The sequence below is a fragment of the Colletotrichum destructivum genome, chromosome 1 (genome assembly GCF_034447905.1).
Source record: "Colletotrichum destructivum chromosome 1, complete sequence".
In the NCBI taxonomy this organism is placed as follows: domain Eukaryota; kingdom Fungi; phylum Ascomycota; class Sordariomycetes; order Glomerellales; family Glomerellaceae; genus Colletotrichum; species Colletotrichum destructivum.
In genome coordinates, this window is record NC_085896.1 from 1,316,457 (window position 1) to 1,337,429 (window position 20,973).

The 20,973-nt window shown below is 55.3% G+C and overlaps 8 protein-coding genes across 8 annotated transcripts; 5 read left to right on the forward strand and 3 right to left on the reverse strand.

Moving 5' to 3' along the window:
- Positions 1–185: 185 nt before the first annotated feature.
- CDEST_00406 (Putative NmrA-like domain, NAD(P)-binding domain superfamily) lies at positions 186–1,124 on the forward strand (the record flags this gene model as incomplete). Its single annotated transcript, XM_062916565.1, has 1 exon — positions 186–1,124. The coding sequence occupies one exon, from the start codon at positions 186–188 to the stop codon at positions 1,122–1,124; it is 939 nt and encodes a 312-aa protein (XP_062772616.1).
- A 1,121-nt stretch (positions 1,125–2,245) lies between these two features.
- Positions 2,246–3,736, reverse strand: CDEST_00407 (Putative GroES-like superfamily, polyketide synthase, enoylreductase domain-containing protein; the record flags this gene model as incomplete). The annotated part of the gene is made up of 2 exons (XM_062916566.1): positions 2,246–3,143; positions 3,186–3,736. 2 exons carry the CDS (start codon positions 3,734–3,736, stop codon positions 2,246–2,248), a joined length of 1,449 nt encoding a protein of 482 aa, XP_062772617.1.
- Positions 3,737–4,225: 489 nt separating this feature from the next.
- On the reverse strand, positions 4,226–6,358 carry CDEST_00408 (Putative Acyl transferase domain superfamily, Acyl transferase/acyl hydrolase/lysophospholipase; the record flags this gene model as incomplete). The annotated part of the gene is made up of 4 exons (XM_062916567.1): positions 4,226–4,972; positions 5,053–5,317; positions 5,361–5,685; positions 5,842–6,358. The coding sequence occupies 4 exons, from the start codon at positions 6,356–6,358 to the stop codon at positions 4,226–4,228; spliced, it is 1,854 nt and encodes a 617-aa protein (XP_062772618.1).
- A 5,956-nt stretch (positions 6,359–12,314) lies between these two features.
- CDEST_00409 (Putative pectate lyase PlyH/PlyE, pectin lyase/virulence factor) lies at positions 12,315–13,788 on the forward strand. Its single transcript, XM_062916568.1, has 2 exons — positions 12,315–13,307; positions 13,415–13,788. The coding sequence occupies exons 1-2, from the start codon at positions 12,491–12,493 to the stop codon at positions 13,585–13,587; spliced, it is 990 nt and encodes a 329-aa protein (XP_062772619.1). The 5' UTR covers positions 12,315–12,490; the 3' UTR covers positions 13,588–13,788.
- Positions 13,789–14,116: 328 nt separating this feature from the next.
- Positions 14,117–16,237, reverse strand: CDEST_00410 (uncharacterized protein; the record flags this gene model as incomplete). The annotated part of the gene is made up of 5 exons (XM_062916569.1): positions 14,117–14,364; positions 14,411–14,972; positions 15,160–15,198; positions 15,256–15,775; positions 15,834–16,237. 5 exons carry the CDS (start codon positions 16,235–16,237, stop codon positions 14,117–14,119), a joined length of 1,773 nt encoding a protein of 590 aa, XP_062772620.1.
- A 539-nt stretch (positions 16,238–16,776) lies between these two features.
- Positions 16,777–17,287, forward strand: CDEST_00411 (Putative Zinc finger C2H2-type; the record flags this gene model as incomplete). The annotated part of the gene is made up of 2 exons (XM_062916570.1): positions 16,777–16,864; positions 16,956–17,287. The coding sequence occupies 2 exons, from the start codon at positions 16,777–16,779 to the stop codon at positions 17,285–17,287; spliced, it is 420 nt and encodes a 139-aa protein (XP_062772621.1).
- A 66-nt stretch (positions 17,288–17,353) lies between these two features.
- On the forward strand, positions 17,354–19,350 carry CDEST_00412 (uncharacterized protein; the record flags this gene model as incomplete). The annotated part of the gene is made up of 4 exons (XM_062916571.1): positions 17,354–17,955; positions 18,021–18,602; positions 18,659–19,065; positions 19,127–19,350. The coding sequence occupies 4 exons, from the start codon at positions 17,354–17,356 to the stop codon at positions 19,348–19,350; spliced, it is 1,815 nt and encodes a 604-aa protein (XP_062772622.1).
- Positions 19,351–20,106: 756 nt separating this feature from the next.
- Positions 20,107–20,517, forward strand: CDEST_00413 (Putative YjgF/YER057c/UK114 family, RutC-like superfamily protein; the record flags this gene model as incomplete). The annotated part of the gene is made up of 1 exon (XM_062916572.1): positions 20,107–20,517. One exon carries the CDS (start codon positions 20,107–20,109, stop codon positions 20,515–20,517), a length of 411 nt encoding a protein of 136 aa, XP_062772623.1.
- Positions 20,518–20,973: the final 456 nt, after the last annotated feature.

Here is a 20,973-nt window from a genome sequence, read left to right on the forward strand (position 1 = left end):
ACGGGGCCTCGGAATGATTGTTGGTTGTCATATCAAATGCTCGACAATCGGACAACCCAGGAACATAGGGACTATCTTCAACACACTCCATCCACCCGTCTTTTATGAAGAACGCCATTATCTCCGAAGAACGCCATCACTACAAACACAACTTGAAAGAACCCCCCCCCAAAGTCATCTCCAACATGTCAGTTCTCGTGCTCGGCGCCGGCGAGCTGGGCACAGCCATGCTCAAAGCCCTCACGGCGCACCCCTCACGCCCCCGCGACTCCCCCGTGTCCGTCCTCCTGCGGCCCTCGACCATCACCTCCTCCGACCCGACCAAGCGAGACTCCCTGGCCCAGATCGCGGCCCTGGGCGTCTCCGTCGAGGCAGGCGACGTCGTCCACGACCCCGTCCGCGACCTCGCGCGCACCTTTGCGCGGCACCACACCGTCATCAGCTGCACCGGCTTCGTCGGCCCTGCCGGCACCCAGCGGCGCATCTGCGAGGCGGCCCTGCTCGCGGGCGTGCGCCGCTTCGTCCCCTGGCAGTTCGGCGTCGACTACGACGCCATCGGGCGGGGCGGCCCGCAGCCGCTCTTTGACGAGATGCTCGACGTGCGGGACGCGCTGAGGGCGCAGGCCGAGGTGACGTGGATCATCGTCAGCACTGGCCTGTTTATGAGCTTTCTCTTCGTGCGGGAGTTCGGCGTCGTCGACCTGGAGGCGCGCACGCTGCGAGCCCTGGGCGGGTGGGACGTCGAGGTCACGCTGACGGGGCCGGGGGACATCGCCGCGATGACGGCCGAGGTGGTCTACGAGCCACGCGGGATCCCGGGCGACGGCCGCAACGTGGTGTACGTCTCCGGTGACACGGTGTCGTACGGCCGCGTGGCGGACCTGGTCGAGAGGAGGTTCCCCGGCGTTGAGTTCGCGAGGGAGGTGTGGGACATGGAAGTGCTGGGGGAGAACCTCGCGAGGGACCCGGCGGACACGTGGAACAAGTATCGCGCCATCTTCGGCGCCGGCAAGGGCATCTCGTGGCCGACGGAGAAGACGCTGAACCACGAGCGCGGCATCGAGTTGGAGAATTTGGAGACGTATCTCGGCAGGATGCAGACTCCGGCTGCATTGAGGTCGTAGTCGAGACTTGAACGTCAGGTCCGTTTTTTCACATTTGTGAAATTCTCGCCTCATTGTTTGTTGTCACCGTTCGGAAGATTCGAATGCGATTCGGTCGTTGCTGCGCCAACATTGTTCAAAGACCCCCCATTCGTGTCCGCAAGAGAACACAGCACCACGTATGAAGCCGCCTTCATGGGGACCTTGGCCATAGTAAGCCAGCAGCATGGATGGAAAGGATAAATACATAAGCACAGGGAAGAAAAAGCTGAGAATCGGAAATGTGTCTCGATGAATGCAGAGGGAAATGACGATCGGAAGCGTCTATTTCCTCTCAAATGGAGATACACAATGAAGCCAGAGTATTTATACCCATCCTGAGGGCATCCGCTCGGACCAAGGGCTCATCCCGGACTGACTCGGAGACACACCCCCTATACCCATCATGACAAGATGAATGGTGCCTAAACTGAGTGACAAGAACGGTGGCTCTAGCATGTGAGAAGCGGCATTCATTCGAAAGGCTTTTTTAATATTCGAGCGCCAAACAGCGACATCACCATTGATAGCCTTCCGCAAGAGCACCAGAGATTGTAAAGTAGCCTTCATCCATTTCGAGATCGGTCATGAACGCAAAGTGTCCGCTCGACATTAGAAACTGAGATATTTGACGCGCCCAAGGAGTTGTCCTCAGAAGGCAACGTCTCATTGAACCAGCGGAGGCATTGCGAGCCCAGATGCTTCACATATCTTAAGGCGTGTCGTTACTGACTCGACTCGATATTTTATTAGACAATCCAGTATTGTCTGAGACGATATTTTATAAGTGAAGAACATTCTAAGTAAAGCATACTGAACTTAAAAGAGACCCCCAATTCACGAATTTGTCAAGGTAGTAACCCATCTATCTACATGTCCCCACACTTCGTCGTTATGATTTGACCCAGACACCTTTCTTTTTTGGACTTTGTACTGCTGCTGCTGCTTATGATGATACATCTTGTTAACCGACCGATAGGTTATGCCGGTTTTGGAAAACGGCAAAAGCTTTTCAAACCAGATGCTACATACCTCGTAGCTGGCGGGCTCGGAGGGATTGGCCGCGCCATCGGTCTTTGGATGGTCAGCAACGGCGCAATGAATCAAAGAAGCGGCAATGGACATTGGTGGTCAGCAAGACGAGAACAATAACAGCAGCAGCAGCAGAAACAACAATAATGTTTGGAGGTGGTGTACGCACCAGGTAAAGCGGCACCCGTATCGAAGCCCATGTCAGGCGGCAGCTTTTGTACGAAGCGCGAATCACCCCGTACGAAGCTTCGAATCGTCCCTAGGTGAAGACAGGCAACGCGATCACCCACGGCGAACCTCTCGTGCATCCCGTCTCCCACGGCCGTGACGACACCGCTGGCCTCGGCGCCGAGGGCTTCCAATTCGGTCTGGCCCATGGCCATCATGACGTCCCTGGAGTTCAGCCCTACGGCCTTGACCTCGATCTCCACCGAGTTTGCCGCCAGCCCCGCGTCGGGGTGGTGGTTGTCGTTGACGAAGTGGATCGTGTCAAGGAGGCCGGGCGTGCTGATCTCGGCCCTCAGCAGCCGCCCGGGCTGCGTCCATACCTCCTCCTGAGGCGTCGGCGTCCCGTTGTCCTGGCCCTCGGAGGCCGCCATCACGTCACGGCTCGCCGCCTTGTCCGGGATCAGTCTGGGTACCATCAGTCGGCCGTACCACAGTCTGAACTCGGTATCGGAGGCCCCAGTGGCGGATGGGGAAGCAACATTGCCGGCCAGGAACTCTCGCTCAAAAAGCGCTCCAACGGCCTTGACAACGTCCGGGTCCGAAATCGTGCGGTCCGCCTTGTCTTCGACGTCGAGCACGAGGAGCCTGGACTCGCCAATCTCGGACCGCACCGTTCGGATCATGCCTACGACCATGTTCAGGACCGGACTGTACGACCTCGTCCCCCGGATGATAAACAACACGCCTCGAGACTTCAGGAACAGGTCCTGCAACGCCCGGAACTCCTCCTCCGTTGGATTGCTGAGGATGGTGGGAGGTAGGTTGTCCCACGCCACGACTTACATCTTGCCCGCCGGATCTGCATCTTCCAGGGTGGACGTCGTCGTCACTTGGTGCCCGAAACCGCGGAGAAGAGCCGCAAGGCCGCTCAGGGAGGGGTTTCCCTGGATCTCCCGGGTAGTATCACCACGGATTAGGAGGATTGGGACGGGTGGTGACCTCTCGGGTGATACCGATGCTTGCTGTGGTGACTTGGCGATCAGAAGCAAGTGCACAGCCGGATCTCCGACGTCTTCTTCCGCATCAGCAGTAGCCGGGCTGATGTATGGCATGTCGACAATGTCCACGAACCCCGTTTCTTCAAGACAGCTGTGCCAGTTACGGGGCCCCGCGTCATCCTTCGTCGTTCTGTCGACGGCGCCGTGCCTCCACCACGATGGGCATGTTCCGTACAGCGCCATCGCTGTCGGGCTCTCCTGCCGAGGCTCTAGGAGGATGATGGTGCCTCCCGGCTTCAGCAGTCGGTGCAGGTCCTTCATTGCCGTGACCATCGATGCCACGCTGGTGGATAGATGGCAACACACAATGAAATCAAGCGTGTGGGACGACGGCATGTCCTGCTGGTCCTGTTCCCGGCGGCCGTCGAGCGCCAGCTTCTCCAAGCTGACCGCGCCACCCAGCCAGGGCTCGAGTATCCCCCCGCAGCCGGGTGTTGGCCGTTTCCGAGCCGGATGCCGGGAGGATACGGTACTTGTCGAAGCGCGGAATCGACCCGTCGGCCCCACCAATGCGGTGAAGAATCCGGGGCGTCAACCATCCGGCCCCGGCGCCTACCTCCAAGATTATGAGGCTTGGGTTCTGGGCGCTCACAAGGTCCAGATAGTGACGTATCCGCTCGTACCCTAAAGCAGCTCGGCGCTTTGCTCAAAAACGGTCTGCAAGAGACCTGCTGCCTGCTTCTTCTCTCCCCATGACGGATCGCCACGTCTCGTTGCCCGCTATGATGTCTGGCAACTGATCCTTGACGCGGTCCAGCAGAGCCTCTTCTGGAGTTGCCCCGCCAGCTTATGCATCTTTCTCGGCCGCAAAGGAGTTCCTGTGTCTTAGTATGCCTTTGCCACCGTCGACGACGGCTTGCGTGTGCCGTCGTTGCGGGCCCTCAAGCTCATAAAGACCTCGGTGTCGTCGTCGTCGTTCTCTTCCTCCTCTTCCTCAGTGATTAGCGCCTTGCCGAACACGATTTCACGCAATCTGTAGGCCGAAGGAGCGCGAGGGGCACGCTGCTTCACCGCTTCTATGGCCATGGCCATGGCGATGTACCCGACTGCCGGATACACAATCTTGGACTCAATCCGATGGTCCCTCAGCCAGGGGATCTTGACGGTGCGGACGAAGTTGCGCCACCGGCCGTCGAGGGGGTTGAAGTTAGGCGCCGGGCGGCCCAGGAGATCCCGTCGTGGATAGGGGCAGTTTCGGAACTCGCGCGAAAGCCTGCTCTCTGCCCAGTACGACCGGGATTTATTCCACGGGTACGATGGCAAACCAGTCACTACTGCTGCGCTTGTCGTCGTCGTCCCGTGCACCGCCCGCAGGTCGACGGGGACTCCCTTCGTTGCGAGTGTGACGGCCATGGCTACGACCGGCTTGGCCGCGCTCTCCTTGATCTTCAGCACACTGGCGTACGTGATGTTGACGCCTCGCAGTCGGTCACTGGCCTGTAGAATCTGCTTGACGGGTCCTGCGAGGGCAGCATGCGGTCCTACCTCCAACAATGTATCGATCTCTGATTCGATGGCGAGAGCCTTGAGTGAAGACGCAAATTCCACTCGGCCCATCATATTTTCAACCCACTTCACCACCACCCCAAACCGAATCAGTCAATGAAGCTTCCCGTCTGTGGTTAACCAGGTTTGGTGAAGTGGCGACTAACATATTGCGGTCCCAGCTGTGTCGGCTCAGCTCGCTTGCCCGTCACAGAGGAGTAGAAGCTAATCAAATTCGTGTCCGGATCTGAATCCCGCTTCGGGTATAAGTCCTGGGTGGAGTGCAGGTATTCATCTCGTACTGCTTCCATGTGCAGGGAGTGATAAGCCGCCTCGACGATCAAGATCCGGGCGAAAATGGCGTCGCGATCCAGCCTCTCCTTGTATTCGACGATGGCCTCGTCGTCGCCGGAGATGGTCACGTTGGACGGGCTGTTATGGCACGCAACCGTGACATAATGCCCGGGCTTGAGACTGGACAGCAGGCTCTCGTCTTGGCTCACTGACAGCGACGTGGGCATCATGGACCCCTTTTTGCCCATGCCGTTCTTGGCCATGGTGGCCACTTCTCTCGGAACAGATCTCACGGTGATAGGCCGAGGCCATGGCGTCTTCCCGGCTGATGATGCCGTCTGTGTAAGCCGACGCGATCTCGCCGCTTGAGTGACCGGCGGCTGCCGTGGGGCGAATTCCCCACGAGCCGAGCAGCTCGAAGAGGCTGACCTGCAGGGCTGTGCAAAGAGGTTGGCTGAATTTGCCTCTGGCAATGCTAGAGGTCTTACCATCTCTTTCGATCTCCTCTGCCTGATGTCAGAGCCATCTCTAACCCGCAAAACCGTTCAAGAGTCAAAGCAGATGGGAACCCACCGATGAGATCCCAAGTGGCACCGGTGGCTGTGAGATGGTCACTACATCTTCGCATGGTCTCCGCATAGACCAGATAGATTCCCATCAACTCTTTGCCCATACCGCCCACTGGGCACCCTGGCCTGTGAAAACAAACCCCACACTTGGCGGCTTTTCGTTTGCATTCACCTTGGACATGGGAAGTCGGGAGGGGTTTTCGATCGCTTTGATTAGACCATCGATGCTGTTCGCGGACACGGCAGACCGATAGGGGAACAGCGACCGTTCGAAGTTGAGTGTATAGGCTAGGTCGTTTAGGAAGCTGTTGGGAATCTTGGGAGCGCGTCGCTTGATGTAAGACACCATGTTCTGGGCGGCCGCTTTCAAAGACGGCTCGTCCAAGGTAGAGAGAACAAAGACGCGATACCGGACGTCGCCGTTGCCTTCGTGGTCCAGCCCATGCGAAATGCTAAATCGAGAGCCCACAGATGATATTTGCTTGTCCCCGATAGCTACATCATGGCCGTTGGCGAGAAACTCCTCCGCGCTGTCAAGGATGGCGTGCACGTTGGTTCCGCCGAATCCGAAACTGTTGACAGATACGCGGTGAACTCCCGCCTTGGTCATCCAGGGCTGGAATGAGACAGGAATCTGGTTTGGGGGGGTTGATTAGCATGTTGGTCCCATCCACCAGCCTAGGTAGTAAAGTCATTAACTCATTATGACCAGGGATTACCTTCAACCGCCCTCCTTCGAGATCAACACGGGGGCCTGCAATGTTGTTAGCATTCTGCACTCTCCCATCGGACGGACCCCCCCCCCATTCATTGCCTTCTCATCCCGAACGTCGCGACGAACATGGATGTTCGACTACCAGCTACCCTTTTCATGCTTGTGCCAGCTTAAATCGGAAACGTGATATGCCCGTGGGAATTCAGACCGAGTTGCTGCGTGGGGGGCTACTTGCCACTCTCCACAGCCTCTTAGCATGTCTCTAGCAACAGCCTCTGCTGCGGGTCAAGGGCCTGAATGGAGGCTCAGCATGGGTGTTGGGAACGGTGTGTGTGTGTGTCAGTGTTTGTTGTCGTACAATGCTGTCGATGATTCGGATTTTGAAGTGGATAAGGGCAAGGAGCTCTGGAGCAAAGGCTGTGTTGCTGATAAGGTCGGTGATGGCGATGGAGTGGGAGTTGACTGCATTTCCAACAGATGTATTGCAATCACAGGCTTGTTGTGACACCAATGGACGACGGTGTAGCCGCCCCTCCTGTCGTGGTGGGTTCGTCACGGTTCCAACATGGGAGAGACCTCTTTAGCGTCGGCAGTAACGGTTTGCCGGGATCAAGACGACAAGCATTGACGACCAAGAGAAGTGAGAATAGCCTAATTATTAAGCTTAGGCCGGGGTTTGTTCTGAGATGTGGCTCTGATCTTGGTGGAGGCCGCCTACCCGGCCGTCTTAACCGGCCGGCTTAACCGGCTTGGTGTCTTGGTATTAACGTCCTTGGCAAGACTAATCACGTCTGATCAAACCTGTAGAGACAGCACAACATCAACCGTTACCGGGCTGGGCCTGAATCGAGAAGGTGCTGGAAAAAACGACTATATGAAATGGTCTGCCTCAGGTCATGGTTGTGAAGGAGGCTTTGTCCCTCAAACCTGGAGTAATATGTGAGGTACAGAACCATTAAGTCGGTAATAGTCACGGAGATGGGTGCTGAATAGAGACAGGAACAGCGACAGCAGTATCATGGGAGCTTTACGAACAAAACTTCCTTTGCTATAACATTCAGCCAGTGGTGGTTCCTAAGTACGGTTTCTTGCAGACGGGTCCTATTCGAACTAATTGAAAACTTACTTGGGGTACGGTGGCGAAAAGCGGCTCAAGACATTTTCAAACTAAGACAGAAAACTCTCTTAGAAACAACATTGAACTTATGTCAAGGAGCATGATTATAGAGCATAGCAGGAGGCACTTAATACAACGGCCACAACGACGGATAGGCTTGCACAAGCCGAGGCCAACGAGCTCGTCTACCTCCGAGACATCGCCCAGATTGAAAAAGATTCCATTCTGGAAAAACTCAGCCGCAGCCCCATTGGGCTGCCTTTCGAGGATGAAGAGGGAACCAGAATCAAAATGATACGCGATGCGCTCGCCAAGTACTCAATAACCGCCGCTGGGTAACTGCCCCTCCGCGATGGAGCCGGCGGATGGGCTGTGAGCTCCTCCACACAACCGGCCGCTGACGTTCCGCACCGGCTTCAGACCCGATCGTGCGTACCTCGCGCTCGGCGGCATGGCCTCGATCCTCATGCGCAGGCAGAGAGGAAAAGCAGGGTGTGGCTGGCGACGCAAGAAGATTGTGATCAAGCACCCTGGGCTGCCTGGAAGACAACGCACACGGCTGCCGGCCTCCCTGACGCTTCGCAGCTCGTCTTCCTGGCGCCAGCACCTGGCGGAACCTGACGAGAACGACGCGACAGAGAGAGCTCGTGGTGAGGAACTTCGGGAGATGAGAGGGAGCTTACTGCGCGGCAGAGGGACGCGGTGTCAGGTTGATGAGCAGGAAAGTCTCGTTAGCGTAGTTCGGACAGGATGGCTAGGAGCGAAAAGGCGCGTTTAGAGGAGACTCGGAGAACTCGGAGGGAGGGAGGCCTATCGCCATACAAAGAGGGGAAAGAGTCACGGAGAAGCAGTGAGCTTGTCGGTATTGGTCGGTAATTAGGACTCGATCATTCGATGTGCGTCTCAGTCCTGTTCATTTCCCGCGATCGTCAGACAACACGTCGGGGTATCCAGAAAGCAAGCAACAGCATGTCAAAGGCGTCGAGCCTCATCACGGGCTACGACAGGAAGAGCCAACACCATGACATCAAGATTTACCAAGGGAACCGTGGTCATCGTCTATCAGTAGCAGCAAGTGTGAGCGGTAGTGGAATAAGTGGTCTAGTGTAGAGACCTACATACTCAGTCCCGAATTACTACTCACTGATCGACTGGATTCAATAACAGAGGCCCCTCCCCAATCTTCTGTAAAGTCAAAAACATGACTCTGTTTGGCCCGAATGGCGGAAACCGTGTCTCCCAGACGATGTTGCTAAACCAGAAACCGATTGTGATGATCAGGACGAGTCCCTGATTGGGCCCCCATCGATGGACTTGCCGGGCTACCTGACCGATATCTCGTCAGTCGACGGCATAATCGGGGCAGAGGGACCACGCAGACGTTGCATTGACTCTGGTATTGGGTCTAATAAGCCTGGCCACGTGCTTCACACTCATGGCAGACTCAAATTGAGTTCACTCGCGTTTCACGAAGCAACGCACGCACGAACCAGCTTCTGCCCAAGCCCGGCACGGTTTCTACTAAGAGAAGCTGGGACTTTAGTCACAGAGTTCCGGGAAGAAGAGCTTGAGTCGATCGGACACACGGAGGAAGGGTGTGTTGCAAGGGGAGGGGGGGAAACCTGCTCCCAAAGGGAGGGAAAAAAAGAAGAAAATCTTGTGTGCCCTTTTTCTTTCCCGTCCTGTTTCGTTCCAAACCCTCGGCGCCAAGGTGCCTTTTGTACTTGCAACAGGTCAGTCCTGTCTTGTCTCTCGAACTTGGCTTTTTTTTTTAATACGTTGTCCAAGGGACGAACACGTCTGTGTCTGCTTTTTACTTCGGATGAGGCCGTCTTGGGTGCGATGGTATTAAGACACAAATTTTTTAAGTAAACTTGAACGAGCTAGTGAAAGCTATCGGCGAATGTCGAAGAGCTGCCAACATGCGCCAAGCAGCTCGTCACAGAGGGTCGGAGGAGCCACCGCTTCCCATCCCTGTTCTATTTCTGGCTTGCAGCGCGCCCATCGACGACGGCTGATGCGACGTTGGCGATGGGGGCCCCCAGGGGGGACTAGATAGGACTGCAGGGTGATCGCAATATCTTTGGCGGAGAGTGGAACATGTCGCCCGTAGGACTGAGACGCAACGGTTGTTCCGGACTCCTCAGCGCGTCGTAACGGAAGTCATCCGTGAGACCAGGCAGCGAATAATGCCCTGAATGAGAAAGAGAGGAAGAGGGAAAGGGAGAGAGAAAGAAGAAGAAAAAACATTGCGTCTCAGCCTGTCCCGCCTCTATCAGTCAGAAACACACGTGGGGAACACCACGAGCGCGAGCGGCATTGAAAAACCATATGTCCAAGACGGTCGGACAAGACCAGGCTTCCTACTTGAACCAACACGCCGGGCCAACGACACATAGCGATGATCTGATGCTCCGCGAATCACGAAATCAGACGGTAACCGACGTTGCTGCCCACCGGGGATCATGACGGGATGGTGCTGATGTCGCAGTGGGGGGGTAAGAGGCGAGGGGGGGGGCGTTGACCATGATCTATCTATATATCTCCGACATCAGGAAACCAAGGCTTCTATCTCTCAACGAAGAACATGGGCTGGAGGCGAAAACTGAGAGCACGGCAGAGAAAAATGGCCGGAAAAAGTCCGGTCTCTTGTAAATGACGCTCTGCCCAAGGAGAGGCCCAAGAGGCCCAGGAGAGGAGGAGGAGGAGGAGGGGGGGGGTCCCAGACTCCGGATGGTGGGCGTCATGCCCCGGTCACCCTCCGACAGGCAGAAGGAAGCCCAAACCATGTGTTTGCAGTGGCACTGACAGGCGGAAAAGTGTTCACGCAAAGAGAGGGAGAGAGGGGGAGAGAGAGAGATGATCCCCGAGAAGAGCATATAGGCCCGTAATCCATAATAGGGGGGCCCAGTTATGATGCGGCTGCTTCACAGGTATTAACCTGCAGCCTCTGCAAACCGGGCTACCCTTGGCATATATGCGATGATCTATAGTTCCCTAGGCATCGCACTGTTTCTTGAACCTTTCAAGCTCTGGATATCTGGGTTTTTTTTCTTACCACAACCGCGGTTCATGATGGGGAACGGCCTCTTTCTTGGGACAGAGTTATCATCATGCATGATGGGTCCGGACGAGAGCTAGATATCGGATGGACAGATCCTCAATCGCGTTCAGGCTCGAAACCGCCAACATCTTGGTGACCGAAAAAAGCCGGCGACGCGCCGGCCTTGATGTGACCTGGGCGGCGGCGGTAACGATATGGCCAAGCACAGCTGGCCAAGCACGGTCCTGCAGAGTGACAATGGTGATAACGCACTCGGGGGCCCAAGAGAGGGATCAGGGGACTCCATGTTCGTTGCCTCGTCATTGTGAACCGCCAACGTGGATTGGCCGGGCCTTGTCCAATTCCCTTTCGGCCTCCTCCTCCGCCCACCGGCCACGGGCAGAGCAAAGTACTCACCACCACAGGCATCACGGTTTTTTTTTCTCTCTCTTTCTCTCCTTCGCCTTCGTCTGAGCATTGTCTTGGCGTTGCTTTGGAAAATTGGAGAAGGTGGGGAGTGACAGATAGTTGCGTTAACGGTGGTTGGCTTGGCCGACTCTGTTGGAGACCGGTCGACCCCCCCCTTGCTGGCTGTTTCGAAACGTGCTGCAAGGGGCGAGTTCGACATTGAGATGTGCCTCTCTGAGCCCCTGGTTTTGTGACGAGGGTGGGACGGAGGGTGGTGGGCATGGGGAGCGTTCATTGCATCGTACACTAACTAGGATAACGAATGGTGACAAGCTTGACAAGAGATGGAGACCTACATACGATAGTAAACTAGAGACTCAAGAGTTGGTTGGCCTGGTCCCGTCGAGTTGGCTGATTCCCACCTCGACCAACTAATTGTTGCCCATCATCGTTGATTGCAGCAGACTGATGTGGACTGGGGTGGCTTAGCATCCAACCGCCAGGGGTTCCTTGAACCCACAGTCTGGCCCATCACTCTATTCCAGACCAGAGACTCAGTCGTCCACCCCATTCAAGCTTCAGAGGAAGGGTGCCAAGGAGATCGAATTAAAGGGCGGGCCTGGCTAGTCAGTGACCCAGGGTCCCCGGCCGGGTGTTTTGTCGACAGCCACAGACCCGCCCATTCTCCCTTTTCGGGCAACGACTTGCGTGCAAACAATCAAGTTGGGATGAGTCCATGTCCCAACTCGGGGGAGTTGACCCCATTCTGCGATGGAGTCCGACCTCGGGATGCCTACCAACGGCGAATAGGTCGAAGTTGGCGCCAGATCACAGAGAGAGAGAGAGAGAGAGACACAGTAAAAGACTTGGACGGGCATCTGGTGAGCCCACTTTACGGAAACATGGTGGATGGGGGAGGGGCCTCTAGTGCGATCTTCAGAGCCTGCATCGACGCTTTCATTTCCTCCGCGTCGCCTATTGATTGATGCTGTGCTTTGTGTATGGAGGCATGCGGGAGTAGTCGTTCCCATTTCTGGGCTTCCATTCTGGACCAGCCCTCTTCAGACTCCACGAGGGTGTTCGGTAGTCGTAGTAAGTAGTGAGTAGCAAGTAAGTAAGTAGTAAGTAGTAAGTGGGCAGTAAGTAGTAGAGTGGCCGTCACTGTAAGTCGTGGACCTGCTCCAGATCCGATCCACTCGCGCGCGTGTCTCTCTTGATATAAGTAACCTCGAGATATCTCCCTCTAGAGTCTCGTTTCTTTCTGTTCTCCATCACTTTCATCTCCTCACCCCTTTCAGACTTCTCTCTGTTCGCTACACTCTTTCAAGCAGGCTTGAACTATTTCTTCATTCTCTCAAGTAGACAAGCCGGTTTTCTTTTTTGCCCATCTCTCTCTCTCTTATAACCCGACCTTCCTCACCCAACACAACCAACAACATCCACAACCAACACATTCAAGATGAAGTACTCCTTCGCCGTCGCTCTTAGCACTCTCGTGCTCGGCATCGCCGCCGCCCCCGCCGCCAACGGCGCCGCCAACAGCAACGGCAACGGCATCGCCCACGCCGAGCGTGGCTACTTCGACTTCCTCCACCACGCCGCCCGCGCCGAGAAGCCCAGCAAGACCAGGTCCGCCAAGAGCCCCAAGAAGACCAAGCCCAGCAAGACGCGCAACCCGGGCTCCATCATCACCTCGGCCCCCGGCGCCCCCGGCAACGGCACCGACAGCTACGGCATCCGCGCCAGCAACGGCACCGCCCCGGCCCCCGGCGGCGGCCTCCCCGCCTCCTCCGGCACCTCTGTCCTGAAGGCCGCCCAGACTGTCGCCGCCGGTGAGTCCTTTGACGGCGGCATGGTCGCCTTCGACCGCGGCGTCTCCTGCACCGGACAGGCCGAGGGCGGCGACTCGGACGCCGTCTTCATCCTCGAGAAGGGTGCCAAGCTCTCCAACGTCATCATCGGCCCCAACCAGATCGAGGGCGTCCACTGCAACGGCGGCTGCGCCCTCGACAACGTCTGGTGGTCCGCCGTCTGCGAGGATGCCTTCACCATCAAGCTGCAGGACGCCGGTGAGACCACCACCATCACCGGCGGTGGCGCCTTCGGTGCCGAAGACAAGGTCCTCCAGCACAACGGCGGCGGCACCCTCTCCGTTAGCGGCTTCACCGTCGAGACCTTTGGAAAGCTGTACCGCAGCTGCGGCAACTGCAAGACCAGCGCCGAGCGCCACGTCATCTTTGACAGCATCAACGCCTCCTCCGGAAAGCTCCTTGCTGGTAAGTTTGTCACACACACACACACACACACACACACAAAGAGAGACTCTTTTTTTCTTTGTTAGATCCTCAACCCATGCTAACATGATCGTCTTCCCCTCCCGCAGGCATCAACTCCAACTTCGGCGACACCGCCACCTTCAAGAACGTCGTCGCCAAGGGCGTCAAGGAGATCTGCACCGAGTTCAAGGGCACCACCCCCGGCAACGAGCCCTCCGAGGTTTCCTCCGGCCCCTCCGCGGCCTGCATTTACTCTACCTCCGACGTCACCAGCTCTTAAGCTCGAGATCACGACGCGAAGATCCGCTCGGGCGCATTGTCCTGGGACGAGAGATCAGTACGGATTGCCCACTCCCACCACGGGAAAGGCGGCCGTCCAAAACCAAAACATAGGCTTGTTTATTTGTAGATATTCCCTCATTCTTGTACATTCCACATAGCGTGTGTACCTAGAATCCAACGCCCTGCGGGCAGTTACCACTACTCGATGCTCTTGATGCAGTTGCATAAGTGAATGTGTGGTGCGATTGGCCTTTTTTGTAAAAAGATTTGTGAGCACAGTTCCACTGACTTTAAGTCGACTCTGGATTCGCTTCCAACTGAGTTGAATCGTCTAAGGTTAGTTATCTCTCGTGTGGCTGCTATGACTTGACAAAACAGCATTCTCTCGCCTTGATTGCCACATCAACAGGCAAATGCATGACAGCTCAGCCGCCTGAAGCGCCACTTAAGCTTTCACATGCTGCAAAAGCAGTCAGAAGTTGATCTGTTATGAATGTCAGAGCGGTCGCAGCAGTGCGTGTAATGGTCTATCGTCGACGGGGCTTTTCTCTACCTTTGAGCGCCTTGACGAATCTGAAATGCCCCGAAAACTGCCCAAGAGCGCCAATGGCAGTGTTAACTCCCTCTTTGCATAGCCTCTGGACCTCTTGCCGCGTAACCTCGGAGCCAGCTGCCCCCGGCGTGGACGTCTGGAAGTGGGATATCATCATCAGAGTGAAGCCGGCGAGGTTTGACGAGCAGGCCGCCGGAGTTGCTGGATGGGCCCGTAAGCTTTCTGTAACCACCCACCCATAGGCAGATGTCGTTCATCGGATACTCACCGCGGATTCCCAACGACCTCAGGCGGTCGAGGCCATGAGCGATGGCCGTAGCCGACTCCAAGCAGACCCTGTGGGAGTGCTCGCTCGAGAAAGGGAACATTTGGGCGGCCTTTACGGAAAATTCTGCCCCTCTCCGCATATCGATGACCGAATCACGCTCGGATGACTTCATCGGAGTGACCGCCGCAAACCTCTTCAATATTCGTGGATGGCCCATGAAGGCCCGGTATCTGTGCAGCTTGATGCGCGCGCTGGGCACGTTAGGACGCTGTACGGAGGAGTGGCTCAGTAGTCCGGATCCAACACACCTCATCAGCCTGGCACGACTAGTTGTTCGCAGACACACAGCAAGCCTGGCTTCGGGAGAGTCAAGAAGGTCGAACCCAGAGATGCCTTGGGAACCGATTGGTCCTAGCTGATGCATTATCACCCGATCGAGAATGCCAATATCTCGATTGAACGCGGACACTTCGGACTCCGAAGCGAATCCCCTGAGCAGTGCGACAAGGAGTAAGGTAGCGGCAACAAGAGCCTCTTCGGCGCGGATGTAGTGCACCCAGAGCTGCAAAGGTAAGAATGCGGACTTTTCTAAAGAGAAGACTGAGTGGATAACGGCACCTCGGTTGTGTTCTCCGTCGTGGGATACGGCACTCGTACGTTGTTGATGTTCACTGTTTTAGGAAATGGCTGATGGATCCTGTCAGATACATCGAATGATAGTCATCTGTCAGGATCGGGGGCATTTATACCTTGCAGTTCACGATTGTAGCATTGCAAACACACAAATACTGTAAGTTGCGTTATAAGTGACAGTTCCGAGTGTTGCTTGGTTGCCTGCGACTTACGCTCATCCACCATGTTCTCCGCAACGATTCAGCAAACCGGCTGGGTGTTTCTGCCTTGCCATTCAAGCAAAGACTTGTTGACATATCGAATGCCCTCCAGGAGAGCGCGGTCATCTCCTGCAAGTCACCTGGGTGAAGGTACTGATATAGGCCCAGCACGCAACAGGCAAGCGGAGTCTCGGACTCTTTGGGGACGTGTGGGTGGAAGTTGGAGACTGAGAGTGAACGAACTCCCGTAATTTGATTCTGCGAGGCAAGCTCCAATGCCTCAAGCGCTCGTACACACAGGGTTTGCGACATGCTGGCTCGACCTTGACGCTCGACTTCGCTGAAAGCCTCGTCGGATTCTGGGTCTGGAATAAGAATGAGCAGTGCGTGCAACGCTAGCATCAGGGGAGATGAGGCCTCCAGTTGGATGTCTTCCTGAACGTGCATATCCGTCAGACTCGTGCTACCATCTTCCAGAGGTGGCGGGAGGATAGGGTAGATGGGATGTATCAGTCGGTAGTAGCCGCTTAGACTGCAAAACATTCATAGGTTAGCATCATGACTCTCTGACTTGGATATCATGACCTCACATTTCGGCATGGCTTCGATATTGGGAATACAACTCTTCATCGAGAAGAGCTATTGCTGTAGTGACCTCGTGGGGGCTGGCGCGAGGAAAAGAGGGCGCGCTGAAGATGTTCGCGAAGAAACTGTCCAATTCGGCTTCCGAGCCTCCCTGGAAGATGTCGTCGAATTGAAATGAATCCAGATCATCGTCAAAAAGCGTTGGAAGGAATCCACTGAAGCTTTCACCCCCCAGACCTGCGTCGGCCGTGTCTGCAATATTGGGACCAAGAGCTGTGTGCTGAGACGAGCTACGGCTTTCGTTGATGGCCAAGTCAATGACCCTCTGTGTATTATTATGTAGTCCAGTGCTTGAACGAGTCTGTCTCAGACCTCGGTGACTGACTGTGAAGACACATTGTCGTTCCATTCGCAAACACTAATACTCGACGTAAGCCGATGTTCACTCGGGACTCTGACACGACATGTGTGCACTCGATGGGACGTCTTACCCGCGCACAAGGGCTCCCGCCGCTGCATCGTACACGAGAAGCTCTGCTAGAGTCATGTCAGGCCATGGATACATGTAACGTCCGGGTTTCCGAATCTTTCAGACATACCAGGAGGTGCAAGCCGACTTGACCGGAGGTACCGCCAGCGTCTTACGAGAAGGCTGTCCACCCACCATCGCTGTCCTTCACCTGTGTGCTTGTCGTGACATATGGTGGAGGGCTGTTTCCGGTATGCTCTGATGGAGAAGGCCGAACCACAGGACACGCGTCTCCAAACCCCGATGCAACAAAGCCCGAGACACCGACGAGGTCTGACTTCACGTGGCTGCCCCCGCCTGCAGCCCTGAGTCAGTCAGGGCACATTTCTCCATGTCTTTCTCTATCCTTCATTCTATGTGGAGATGTTGGAGAAACGCCGAGTTCTCCAAACCAACGACAGTTGTCACGTTTGTGCAAAATGACAGACAACTCTAGACCGTACGTCTGCTCGTTCTGTGACCGAGGCTTCCGCAAGAGCGAGCATCTTCAACGGCACAGGCGCACCCGTGAGTTGCCGGCATGCCTGATTTACCGCGGGGCTCACCTCGTCCCACCAGCGAGCGTCCTTTCACGATGCTGACCCAGGGGCCCTCGTAGACACCAAGGAAAAGCCATACAAATGTGAATGCGGGCAGGCTTTTGCAAGACAGGATCTCCTGCGTCGCCACGAGCGCGTGTCTCATCGGCACCTTGACGATGCCTTGAGCGGAGCATGCGGCACAACTCGCCTACCCAGACGCCCTTCTGGGTGTTCCTCGCCTGGAGACCCTGTCAGTTTGACGAGATCATCGCAAGAGCCGCTTGCAGAAACGTCTGCCATTGGAGCCCCGTATGACAAGAGTCCAGATGCTGTCCCGAACACAGCTTCAGGATCGTCACTAGACAGGGCCTTGCCGCTTCCTCCCGAGTATCAGAACTTAGGTAGATAACCATGCAAGCCCGCACTGAATTATTGGACGTCGTTGAAAGCTTAGTTGGAGTGTTCAGGGGAAACAATGTTGGCTCCGCAGTCTGGAAAGCACGCGTTGTCAGACTTTCGACGCTTTTTCAGCAACAGTGGCTTGCAGCAAATTGCCGATAACCTACGTTTCCAGAGCCCAGACCGAGACGATAGCTGGACGGCTGTTCCTACGTCTGAAGTTCCATCTGCAAATGCCGGGCTTGCAACGGAGCCTTTGGCACAATCCTCAGCCATGAGCGGAAGTGAATCTCTGACGCAACGACGTAAGCCATCACCTCAACAAAAGTTTGCGTCGCCAAGCAATCGTAACATTTTAACACACTCTCAAACAGGACAATATTCCTCTGGCGTTTCCCGTACGGATTATCAAAAGGAGACCCCGGGGTTTGTGCCCCCATCGGACCAAGCATGCCGCAGATACCTCGCCTCCTGCGTCAAGAACTGCAGATTCGCTTTTATACGTGAACACATTCTCAACGACGATGTGCACCCTGCCCTTCGCTTTGCAATATTTGCGCTGGGCGCACTGTATCTGTTTGAAGCTCGCAATGCGAAGTCGATGTTCGACTTCAGTCGGGCCGCGGCACTCCAAGCCTGGACTGCCTCGCCAGAGTACGGCGGGCGTGAGACTTCAAAGTGAGTGGTTCAGGCAGCAACGGCATTCCGTACAGATTAGGCGAAGCTGACCGAACTCGGCCAAGAACTGTATCTGGTCATCTGCTCGCCGCTTTCCTCTTGCTCTCAGAGTTCGTCGGTTTGGATCAGCCGGTCCATCTTGTGGACGAACTCCAAGTTCTTGGAAGTGCCATATCCTTCTACGCAAGGATTTGCAATGATTCATGCGAAAAGACATCGGAGGCAATCGATAAATCTGTCGAGACCTGTCAGACATCCCGACTCGTGAGAGCTTATTCTGTATGCACCTCGGCATTACAAAGCTTCTTACTAGGCTTGTCCGAGATGCCTCGACCGAGCGAGTTCTTTCTTGAAATCCCTGCTCCAACATGGGCGCGGGTCCGATCCGACAGTAACACCCTCCGAGAGCCGGAACAGTTGCCTGGCTACTCTCAAAACGACAATATGAGTACACTGATGGAAGAAGTGATGTTGCATGTAGAGAGCGCAGGACGCTCAAGTAATGGCGACTTTTGTCTCTCAGAACTCGAGCCTTGGACAACGTTATCACTGGTTGCGTGTACAATCTCACGTCTACATTTGGCACGAGATGCAGTTGTGCTTGGGTTGCCTACGGAACCACTGGTTGCAGAACAGGACCGGCTTCTGTAAGTTGTCAATCACATCCAGTTTACTGCACTCCAACTGAAAGACTGGTGGGCAGGAAGATCCTGGGGTTCGTCAAGTCCAACATGAGCCGTCAAGCTTCTCGGTCATGGCTCCCGTCGCCACAGCAGCACAACACGCACGAAACGCACAGCCTGGTTTGTCTCGCGCATTTACGAGCCGTCTTCCATACGGACTTGAAGTACGACAGAGACCCCTCCCAACTTGCAGTGACGCTGAGAGATTTTCGATTCCGGGCTGATGAGAACGCCTCTCATTTGTTACTCTCGTCAGTCGAGAATTGCCTCGAGTTTTTGGAAGAGCCCGCGAATACGGGGTTCACGTACTACGTCCGCCAGAACGCCAGTCTTTGGGGTTTATCAAGCGTCATATGGGCATTTGAATCTGCTGTGTTCCTGAGCAAGTGGCTGGATCAATACAGAATCGGGACTTCGCCCGTTCAAGGTCAGTTGTTCACTTTTCTCTCGACATGCTCTCATGACTTACATCTAACCTACTCTTGTAGACGGGTTGGTGGAGCGAGCAAAGCATCTGGTGACGATGGCATGGTCATCAGTGCACGATGATGTTAACTTACCAGATGAAGTCGAGTCGGACAGCCTGCCGCGGTTGACTTTGGGGTTTTGGGGACGTCTTCTCGGAGCCCTTGAGGCCAAGCCGTTTGCATTGCGCCTAGGAGCAGCCCTTGATGTCTTGGCCTCGTCTCATGATTTGCCCCCAAGAACATGATGATGCCAATTAATTGTAAAAAACAGATGATCTATTTGCGTGGTTCCTAATGCTTGCAATATTGATCTTTTTGCCCATTGCGACCTCCGTGCTCGTCCCGAGAAGAATGTCAGGCTGTGACAAATGCTGAACTATACTGCTCAAGAAAAGAGAATAAAGGACCCGAGGACCAGCAATGGCTTCCTATGCAACTGGGTGTTATATAATCCAATCCTTGAATCGATACCAGGTTCTGTCAAAGTGCCGCCAGTTACGAGAGACGATTCGATCCGGCAACTGGTTATGCGTAGTCAACTATCATTCAGGTTGCGCCCATTCGAAGCACATGTTATGGGCTAAACACCACGTACCCAACCGAGTCCTTGACCCACCTCGACGGCGACGTTCTCCAACTCGGGGCCCCTTCTCCAAACACCCCGGTGAATGAGGTCAGAACCATGGGCCGTGGAAACAATACTTAAACAACACGACGTCTCCCGAAAGTCAAGTCTCCCGTCATTGACTCTCTATCCCACCGTCGGCTTTCTTACGAATCTTCGACTACTTCAAACAAGGACACTTCTTTCTCGGTAGCTCAACGCCTTGTGTGCAGCCATATCATTGTCAGCCAGGTACCTACCCACCTACGCATCTAGTCCATCTCTCTCATACGTCAAGCATCGGATTTTTATTCTATATAACCAAGTCGATGCTGACTATTGTTCCCGCAGGTCCTCGTCTTCATTCACATCATCTCCGCCACGGCTTAACACGACAATGTCTTCAATCACATTCAACAGCCCCCCCGGCGCCGGTCAAAAGCACGGCGAGCTCTGCCACTACTCCCAGTCCGTCGACCTGGGCAACGGCGTCGTCAAATGCGCTGGGCAGGGAGGCTGGGATCCGCAGACGGGGGCCCTCGACGCCAACGACACGCAGAGGCAGGTCCAGCTGGCGCTGGAGAACGTCGACGTCGTCCTCAAAGCCGCGGGCTTGCGGGGGTGGGAGGACGTCTACTCGCTGCGGTCGTATCACTGCGATATCCGCGCTTCCTTCGACCTGACCGTCGAGGCTCTGAAGAAGCGCATCCCGGACCACCGGCCGATCTGGACATGTATCGCGGTCCCGCACTTGGCCTTTCCGGGAATGCTCATTGAGCTCGAGGTCGAAGCCAAGCGCCAGGAATAGATAGGTTACCTGATGGGGATGGATAAGGAAGGGGAGGCTGTCAGCTGAAATCGAATGCCAAGAAGTGCCGATTACAACTGTCTTTCCTTGAGTTAATCCATGGATACAGCATGCTGCGAATTGGCTCAAAGTATCTTGGCCACATGTAATCGGTTATGCTTGTCGAAGGGTGTAACCTCATCCCATGCGAAGCTATTGGTCGCAACAACGTGCTTTACGTCGACCAGATAGAAAGGTGTGCTATCAAATAACTTCCGCCCCCATACATTTTCCACAACATCGAAGCTCCCAACCGCTGGGAAAAAAAAAACTCATCGAAGACGGGCTGAAGGGACAGACGGCGGTGAGAATCCTTCGAGACTTGTCCAGAAATTCCACCCGACTCCGCGCGGACTTGGAATCGAGCAACCCCTGTCTCGAATCCCAAATCAGTATCCTCGTTCTAAGACCCAATCG